The sequence below is a fragment of the Melospiza georgiana genome, chromosome 6 (assembly GCF_028018845.1).
Source record: "Melospiza georgiana isolate bMelGeo1 chromosome 6, bMelGeo1.pri, whole genome shotgun sequence".
Classification (NCBI taxonomy): domain Eukaryota; kingdom Metazoa; phylum Chordata; class Aves; order Passeriformes; family Passerellidae; genus Melospiza; species Melospiza georgiana.
The window spans coordinates 587,914-597,946 of record NC_080435.1 but is presented as its reverse complement, the minus strand read 5'-3'; the positions used below and the strand labels follow the sequence as shown (position 1 = coordinate 597,946).

Here is a 10,033-nt window from a genome sequence, read left to right as displayed (position 1 = left end):
TCCGGCTTCCCCCGGCGCGGGATGGCCGCAGGGTTTGGCGGTGCGGGGCCGCAGCGGCTCGGCGCCCGCGCCGGGATGTGCGAGCACGAAGGAGCAGGGCTGCCGCTGCCGGCCGCGCTCAGCGCGGGGCGCGCAGGGACCGTAGGATCGCTCGAGCGCCCCCCGCCTGGCGATCAAAGCCCCGCTCATTTCCCCCGAGGGACGGCGGGAGCGCAGGGGCAGCCCCTGAGCAGTCGCTGGCCTCTCCGGACGCCGTGTGAGGGTGTCCGCGGCGTCCGGCGCCGCGCAGAGCCAGCAGAGAGACGGGAGGGAGCCGTGTCTCGCACGGGCGGAGCGGGCAGGAGCAGAGGAGAGAGCGGGAGCAGGTGTGCCACGGGGAAAGCCGTGCTCTCCTCTCTCAGGGCTGTGAGCAAAGCCAGAGCCAACGCCGAGAGTGCCGTGGGGGGACAGTGTTGGTGCCTCCCCAGTTCTGCAGGCCGGGTTTGCTGTGCAGGGAGCCCGTGGCCGTGCGAGCGTGTGCGCGGCGGCCGCGGAGGCAGGATGAGCCGCGGTGCGGGGTGTGATTCTGGGGAGCGCGATTCCTTCTGTCTCGCATATTGCGGTAAAACATGCTGAGGACACCTGTGGCGGGGTGAAGCAAAAACTATGGCACAGCTGATCGGAAGCAGAAGCCTGGCTTGTTTTCTGTTTTTGTTTACTGGCTGTCATGACTTACTAGGTGACAACGCGAGCAGCCAGCCCTGCTTCTCGGGACGCAGGAATGTGGTGAAGATGCCTCCGAGAGGCAGAGACCGGGCTCTATCCTCAGAAGCGCCTGTTTGCCTGTGGGCTCCGTGCATTCACTAAAGACGAGGGCTGGACAACCCGTGTTATTAGGGGGCAGCAAGGAAAGCGGAACCTCGCCATGGGGTTCGACAGGAGCTGGGCGCTGGTGAATGAGAGCGACCGTGCCCCGTCCCCGGCTGTCACCGGGGCTCTGGAGACGGGCAGCGCCTCGGCCGGGCAGATGGTGTGGCAGGGCGGCAATGCCAGCGAGGCGGGCGCCGTGAAGAGCGAGCAGCACGGCGAGGAGCAGAGCTACCGGCACTTCACCACCGCCGTGCAGGTTATCATCTTTGTGGGCTCTCTGCTGGGTGAGTGACAGTGGCTGGAGTTCTCGGTTGGTTTTATTTTATTTTTGTTTTAAATCCTTGTGGTCAGGGACTGCGGACCAAAAGGTGCCTGGCCTCACTGGCTGCCTTCGTGACTCTTCTTGCTGCATTTCTGGTCCTCAGGTGTATGATTTAAAGTTCCTTGTAGGTTTTGATGTGTAAAAGGTGTTGCCATAAAATGTATTCGTCATGGATAAGAACTTGTATATTGGATGTATGTATTACTTAGTAACCTTCTCTATTAGAATTTAAACGGGCAAAATTTACATGGGTTCATGACATGTTTATTTTCAGCTGGAATGGGATCTGTTCTCTTTAACATAAACAAGGGTGTGGAGTGTTTTAAAACAAGTTTTGCTGAATTTATGCTTCACTCTGCAGTAATTTGGCATTTGTGTCCCCCAGATTTTGAATAAATCCTTTAGGAGTACTTTATACTGTAAATATGTATAACCATGTGCAATCTTGCTTTACAGTAGGATCATATGTGTTGTCATTTGAATAATATGTGGTTGTAAGGTATTGCTATATAATTTTATGAATATGTGTACATTTGCTTTCTCGATGCTTACACTAAATTTTGTTAGGAATATGTGCACATTTATTAGCAAAAAAAAAAAAAAAAAAAAAAAAGAAAAAAATTCCAAAACAAAAATCCAAGGCAAAATAAACCTTATGGTGAGTCAAGTTAGCACTGTTTGGGACATAAGTAAGCTGGATTTCAGTAAAATGTCACTACTACCTTAATCATTCAAGGCTTTACACAGAGGGCTTGATTGAGAAAGCACCCAGGTTTTCTTAAGGGATTTAATCAGGAATTTGCTGATGGTCATTGGCTCATTTTATCAAGAATTTGTTTTGGATCTTTTGGATTTTCCTGATCCTGAGTAATGGTTAAGTCCATTTTTGTGGTCATGGTAATAAATTCTAATATCTATATCCTTTTGGTAACATGTAATATTCCTTAAATAAGTTTTAAGAAGATGATAAGCATAGCCATGGAACAGTGTTGAGTCCCAGTCAATGATGCACTTACTGGCTCTTACTGTAAATCACTGAGTTTTTTGCCATCAACTATTCCTCTGTGCAATGGAGATAATCCTCATGGTTCTTGCTTTTTTTTCTTCTTAGCATATATTGTGGGGAAAGGATACTCTTACTATCATAGGTACTCTGTGGTTTTTTGTTTGTTGGGTAGTACCTGGCACAAAACAATAGCCAGCAAACAGTCTCCTAAAATAACAAGACTAGATGAGGAAATTCAGAATTTTAATTCTTTCCCTTTTTTGGGGGGTTTTGAACCTTACAGAGAATAAATTTGAGTCATATGTCCAGATTTTGTTTCGTGAGCGTGGATCCTCCAAAATTATTTGAAGAAGAAAACAGACATTATCATGTAGTTCTCCTTCAGCAGCTAGGAGTTCTTAAAAACCAACCAACCAACCAACCAACCAAAAAATACCATAGGTACAAATTTTGCAAGATTAATGTAAGTTATGGTTTGGCCCTCCTGCAATTTGTTTTCAAGATATGGAGAAAACATTTCAAAATGTCACAAGGGGTTTATTTGCTGATTGGATGGCTGGGAGGCTGATGAAACTTCCAGATCAATAACTTTTCCAGGCCTGTCAAAGAGCTAAACAGGGGAGGAAATAATATACTTTGTTAATTATGAAAGTGCTCTAGTCCAATGACAAATGTTAGCAGTGGGCCTTATGCATTTACAGTGATGGAAACCAATCTAAACTATTTTTTTGAAACTAGTACCCTTTGCTACTAGTCTCCCTGTGTCCCTGAAGTGCTAATTTAAAACATTGATGATACACAGTATCATAACAGCTGAGTCTTTAAAAATGTCTTCCCATATCAACCCAATGAATGTGCTACTATTTCTTTTTTACTGAATGGAAAGAAAGCCACATCTCATATGTGCCAGGAGTTTTGGATGTTCACACACTGGACAGTATCTCTGCATCAGCCAGGGGTAACAACTGGGTATTTGCCTCACACTTAATGCTTCCAGAAACGCTGTTAATTGTCATTTTCTCCTCTGCCATGGTCCTTGGAGCGTGAGTGGCATCCAGCTCTTTTCTCCATCATGAGCCCCCCAGTTAAGCTGCAGAACAGCAGTTCTTTGCTCTGGTGAGTCCCAGGTTCCTCTTTGCAGAGGGGCAGCCCTTCAGTAGGCGGATGAGACAGTCCTTCTCCCTAAAGCCTGAGAGGGGGTCATGCCCCTCAGGGGTAGGATGTGTGGGTTTGAATCCTTTCTGCTTTGGGTGGATGTGTAGCTTGTGCATTTCACATCATCAGTGCATGCCCAAGGCACTTTGCTATTGATAAAACAGCATTAATTACCCTTTTAAAGGAAAAAAATTCAGCTTGAAATGGAACAAACCTATATGACTCACCCAGTCTTGATAATGATTGCAGGGGTCTGACATGAGCAGGAGGGTACAGCATGGAGAGGTGCAGGTCCTGCAAGAGGGAAGAATTGCAGTTGGCGTTGTGAATTTAATTTAGGTCCCTGCTGCGCACAAGAATGTTTTCAGCTGTGGGAGAGATGCCTGTTATGGTTTTCTTTTCTCTTCTCCCATTTAAGACCTCTGTTTGAGTCCTGTGGGAAGACTTGGGACACTAGGATAAATTCTTGTGTTAGTTCTCACTGTGATATGACAGAACAGTGCTTTTTGAGTGTTTCATTATATCTGCTGAAGGCAAGGACGAGTCAAATTTTTTTTTCTTTTTCTTTATTTTAAGCTTGGAATGACATAGGGCTCCCTTTCCAAGTGACTAAAGTTTTAATAGCTTTCTTTTTATGAAAGAAGATTCCTGTGATCAGTTTTGCGGGGAATATAGGAGTACAGCAATACTGATCTGCAAGGTGTATTTTTCCCTTGCCATTAGAAGGAATCAGTATGCATAGACTAATTATTACTTCAGCTTTGAACGAAGAAAGAGAGTGTATCACTTCTGGGTTTTGGTGGGGAGAGGTCGCTCGAGGTGGCTGCAGCCTCTTTCAGTTGAGTGCGAGCAGTAGGGTGAGATCTTGGAAATGAAGAGGGTCTCCAAAGAGCTCTTGGAACCAGTGTGCACAGGGAGCTTTGTTGGAAAGGGAGATAAAAATAATGGGTGAAATGCAGAGGACAATAGCACCTACTCAGGAAAAGGGAAAGGAAGACCAGGAATAAGAGTTTTGAGGCAGATGAGGATGTGGGCTCTCTCTCTGAACATGGTTTTCCCATGGTTTACTTAGTTCTGCACATAAAGTCGCAGCAGATAAGTAGAGGAGCGTATGAGTTGTGTTTTTACTGACAATTTTAACTGAATGCTCATGTCATGTCAGGTTTAGGTGAGATTACATCCCATTGTAGAATTATATTGCGAAAGTGTTTGGGTTGGAAGGGACCTTAGAGGTCATCTCATTCTATCACCCCTGCCATGGGCAGGGCTACCCTTAGTTAGAGCAGGCTGCTCAATGCCCCATCCAACCTAGCCCTGAACACTTCCAGGAACACGGCATCCACAGCTTCCCTGGGCAATCTGTTCCAGTGTCTCACCACCCTCACAGTCTATTCTTCCATATATCTAACTGAAATTTCCTGGTTTGGAGTTTCTGTTCTTTTCATATTTCCAGGGTCTGAGAATCAACATTTGTTCCTGAGACTGGGTATTTCACAATTTCCATGTTATATAAAACTGAATTTCTTCTTTAAAAAAATAATTATTGTCAGTCGTTTAGGAAAAAAATCCACATGCACAAAATTGATGCAATTTACAATGAGAAAGGAAATGTCTTCAGTGCTGATGTCTACTCCCCAGATTGAATATGCATCTTACTTTCTATGCATTTTTTACTAGCTGTATCCCACATAATCCCAAATCCAGGAAGCTTTCCCAGACATTTTAGATCAGTGCCTTATTTGAGGTTTGGGGAATTAGGCTCTATGTTACTTGCTCTTTCAGCTTCCTAAATCTGTCCTGTACAGAAGGAAATTTAACTGGAAAGGCTGAGGATGCTCTGCTAAAGTTTCAACTCTATTTCAGTGGTTATAGTATTTTTGGAAAGTCATGGGTTAGATTGGTTACCTCCTGGTTTCCAGCCATGTTTTGAAGGAAAATTATGTGCTTTGAAAGAGGTGTGCAAAGTGAACCTCTGCTGCCTTCCCAGTGTCCTGTAGGACAGGCTTGCCCCTTTTCATGAGGATTTCCCAGCCTCCCTCTGCCCCTGAAACTGATCTTCTCCTTGTCTTGGTATCTGTGCAGAGAGATGTAAAACAGTATTGCAGCAACTAATTTTTAAAGGGATAGGTCCCTTATGGGGTACAAACCTGAAGTAAGACAGCCTAGGTAAGAAACATTTACCTAATGTTTACAAACATTTGCCTGATGTTCGTAAAGGCAAATGTATGTTAGCGTAAGGAATAGAATATCTATTTTTGAATAGCTACCAGTAAAGCTTGCCATAGGCATCTTCTGTAAAGAATGGAGTAAAAAATACTGCAGATCTATGACTCAAGGCTAGACTGAGAGAATTTTTAAAGAATGAGGATCATGTCTGCAAGAGCTCCAGCCAAAATTTATAGCTATGTCCACAAAAAAGGGTAGAGTTACCTGATGGTAAGAAACAAAAAGGTTTGTGGATGGGAATTGTGATATTTTGTTTCACTGGTATCACACTTATAAGAAGTGTCCTAGATGAAATCTTCTAAACCAGGGACTTTGCATAGATTAATTTAGTTCCTGATTAGCTGAAATAAAGTTTGGCAAAACAAAAAGTGACTGAAAATCAAGTCTAAAAGGAATCATCAGGCAAATGATGCTATGAGTTGTGGTTGCATGTACTACTAACTGATAGTATTACCATCTTGCAGTACCATAACATTGTAGTAATAATTTTCCCCTGCAGTTTTGTATGGGTGGTTCTGAGCCTCAGTTAAGTCCAGTCCAGGATGCACCTTGGTAAAGTCAACCTGGAAGAGATGTTATGCTTTTGTTTTTTGTGTGTGTTCAGCTGAACTGCCAAGCAATTCTCTTTGGAAGAAAAATTGAGTTTGAGGAAAGGATGAAGAAGGATGAAGGTTGTGAGATTGCTGGGCCCCTGTTGCCATGGAGACCTCTCTCCTCCCTGAGCTTTGCAGAGGCTTTGGCCTGTCTGGCTTCGGCTGGGCCCTTCAGGGAGCGCTGCTGCTGCTGCCTTTTGGAGAGGCTGTGGGAAAACAGCCCTTTACCCGGCCTGGAACCATGAGATGCAGTGCTTTATGCCTGAAATGCATATGCCTGATACTCTGGGGGTACTGTGTGATGAAGGCTTCCTCAGACATGTATTGGGGGGCTTAACCAATGTCTCTAAAGATCATGTGTGTCAAGGATGTTAAACTGGTGCCTTGTAGATAGCCATTGATCCCATTTATCCTAGAATCACAGAATATCTTGAGTTGGAAGGGACCCACAAGGATCATTGAGTCTGACTCCTGGTCCTACACATGACAGCCACAAGAATTATACCATGTGCCTGAGAGTATTTTCCAAATGCTTCTTGAGCTCTGCTGCTGTGTCCACTTCCCTGGGGAGTCTGTTCCAGTACCCAGCCACCCACTGGATGAAGAAGCTTTTCCTGATATCCAATCTGCACCTTCCCTGACAGCTTCAGGCCGTTCTCTCAGATCCTGTTGCTGGTGGTCACAGAGAAGAGATCAGTGCCTGCCCCTCTGCCTCCCCGCGTGAGGAAGAGTCAGACTGCTGCTGTTTAGAGAGAAACTGATTCTCACCAGTCATTTTACTGTCTGTACTCCCCTGTGAACACTTTAATGAGAGCTATGAACCACAGCTCTTTAACTAAGTGACTGGATGTCATGATTTGCTTTTTATTGTGAGTTACAGTTGCTGAAACACCTGCTGGTGTGTATCACTTGATTGTTTAGAACTTCAGTGAAAATCTAGATCCGAGATTTTGTATTGATGTCATGGGCAGTAAGTTAGTGTTTCAGGCATGAATGAACCCATGCACTTAGCAAGGATTTTAAATAGTGTTAGTTCTGTTACAGATTTCATTTAGTGGGTTGCTATTAGGGAGGTGTCACGAGCTCTTAAATGAGGGTTTTTTTTTCCTATTCTGTTCATCTTTAATTTCTTTTTTCTGTGGTGTTGGAAAAAGTACGTTTGCTGCTGAAGAACATTGTTCAAGATCTAGGAAATGGTATACATCTCCACAAAAGGTGCTGGCTGTGCTGCAGAATCCTGTAGGCCAGTAGAGGTGTTCCTGCTACAGCTCCATTTCCTCAGAATGAGCAACAGCAAGGCTGAGCACACATTCCCAAGAGGCACACGTGCCAACAATACATCTACACCTATTACCCATGAGCAGACACACAGACTGACACAGAAAGAAAATGCAGCATTCGGGCAGAAACAAGGTGTATCAGTGGCCTCATCCTCTTCCCCTCTCTGGGGAAGGATGAAAGCCCATTAGTATAAAATATATAAGTATATGGACATATAAGCCAATATGGATCACTCTGTAGCAGCTGGTCCTGGACTTCCAGTCTGCCCAGTAGCTGGCCTGGGATCCTCTTGCCTCCCAGTTGCCTCCCAGACAGACACACAGATGTAGATGGCTTTCTCCAGGAGCTGGTTTGGAGCTCCTGGTCCTCTGCTGTCCCCTCTGGTTACCTGGATCACACCTGTGGCCTCACCAGCACTGGCTTCCTGAGCATCTCCTTCTTGCTGGCTGGTCTGCTTGGTGCTCAGTCGTGATCACACACTGACACACACCCACACAAATGCTCACTCTCTGTCTCTCCAGGCATTGCCATCTTGATGCATCAGCCCTGATGTCCCATGGTCTTGCCCCAGTTACTGCACTTGGATTCCTGTTTGCTCACAGCTCCATGGAGGAGAGAGCCCCTCACCCATGAGAAGAGTTGGCAGTGGAGTTTAATGACAAGGTGGGACAGACTGTGCTGATCAGGTGCAGGGTGTGGCCAGACCAGTGTATGAACTAAATGCCAGTTTATAGATGCCTTTTATCTCACTTTCCCTCTGATCTCACGCACTTTTTCCTATCCAAACCACCATGGCTGGATACCTGGAGCTTGGACTGTAAGATAAGTCACCACAGTGGGAACTTGAGATAAGATAAAGGGGATGCTATTGTCCAGGTGTTATCTCAGACCAAGGGACGTGTTAGAAAAGCTTGGGGAGAAGAATCTATCACTGGTAATGGGCACAAATAATGTTGGATTTACAAGCCTCAAGGACAGCCAACTCAGCAACTGTGCTGAAATCAGCTCAGACTCCCTAAAAGATAATTCTGGCAGGAGCACATTGCAACCACCAACTCACAGCCCACCAGCTCAAAAGAAGAGAAAGAATAAGCACCTCTAAGGCACTTATTAGCCTTAGAGGTGAGGAAATAATTTAGCCAACAGAATAAGAGGGCTGTGTAGTCAAATTAATTCCTTTGTTTGCTAGGATGTATAAATAGCACAATGTTTTGAATGACCTTGGTACCCCCACCACTAAGAAGCCCAGGGTGAAGAAGGACCAACAGAATATCACTGGATCCACAGGTGGTGACTATTTTCTACTTGATTTCTCCACTGCTCCCTCTCTGTTTTCTATTTCTTTCTACCTCACGTACATTGTTAAATAAAATCCATGTTATCAGCTTTGGCTTATAGTCTCGTTTTCTGGGGAGGTTTTGGGATGGGAGATCCTTTCTCTGAGTAGGATTTTGAGGTTCCCACACTTGCTGTCTCCCTGCTCCTTCATGGAGGTGAATATTTCCTAATATAGGCTACAAGACACTTCTTTTTGATATTTGGTTAAGATGAGACTCTGAGATCATACAGGAGATGTATACTAGTGGGAATATCAATGTGAAGTACTTTGCAGAGAAAAAAAAGGATTTTACATACATCCTGTATATATTTAAGGGAAATTTTCCATATTACCAAATTAATGTTTTATTTTCCTGTTGTACTTGTTTTTGATCCCATCACAGAATTTGTAAATGACTCTAAATAGTCTTGGGTGTCCAGTATGGGAGGTCAATAGCTGGGGCAATAGCTAAATTGGATGCCCAAAGACTTGGGATTTCTCCATGTTATGTTTCCTATACTTGCTGTCTCAATATCCAATGAGGAAAGACTTCTCAAAATGTTTTGACAGTGGGGTAGGTACTGCTAGAAAGTTTGCAAATGGCAGAAATACTAGTGAAACAATTATTGTATTGTACCTTTGTTCATCTCACTGCTGATTAAATGCTCTCCCTGCAGGAAATACCGCCTCTTGTTTTCTGAACAGTACTGTTACATGTAAGCCTTTTTTATTTTTAGCATCTTTAAATTAGATTTAGCTGCTGGAAGCAGGGAGAAGAGCTGGTGCCTTGTAGTCAGCCAGCTTCCACGGAAACATTGCAATAAGGAAAATCTCCTGGACTGAAAGGCTGGCTGAATAGGAAATTGTGTAACCTCTCATGGTAAGGCGTGAGTTTAGCCAGACAATGCCAATGGCATTGTAGTGGTAACAAAAACAGCAGTGAAGCTGGAATGGTGATGGCAGGGACAGCTCTGATTGTCTTATTCTCTGCTCATGGTCTTGCTGTCATTGGCGATTGCTGGGGATCGCTGTGGACTGCTGCCTTTCAAAATGGTTTATTAGTTAGGATATTCTGTGCTGTAATTGACATTCCTTTCCATTACAAATAGTCTGGATCCTAGGAAATACAGCCCTTCCTTCTGTTCTGCCAGTTCTCTTGGGATGGGGAAAAAAGCCTCTAGTTGTTTGAGAAACAGAGACTATTTTTAGCCTGCTTTTTTCTACCACCTTTGACTTATTTTCTTGTCTGTCAAAGCAATTCCATACAAAGACTCATCAATTTC

At 44.4% G+C, this 10,033-nt stretch overlaps 1 protein-coding gene across 5 annotated transcripts in view; it reads left to right on the top strand.

Moving 5' to 3' along the window:
* The first annotated feature begins 217 nt into the window (after window positions 1-217).
* GPR176 (G protein-coupled receptor 176) overlaps window positions 218-10,033 on the top strand; it is a 30,543-nt gene continuing 20,727 nt past the window's right edge. For 2 of the 5 annotated variants that reach the window (XM_058026135.1, XM_058026130.1), the window contains exon 1: window positions 218-1,133. In XM_058026135.1, coding sequence (XP_057882118.1) covers window positions 905-1,133 — 229 coding nt within the window. In that variant the 5' untranslated portion in view covers window positions 218-904. Of the gene's footprint in view, window positions 1,134-2,933; window positions 3,294-10,033 lie in introns of those variants that run through there. The other 3 variants (XM_058026131.1, XM_058026132.1, XM_058026133.1) reach the window with 3 other exon arrangements.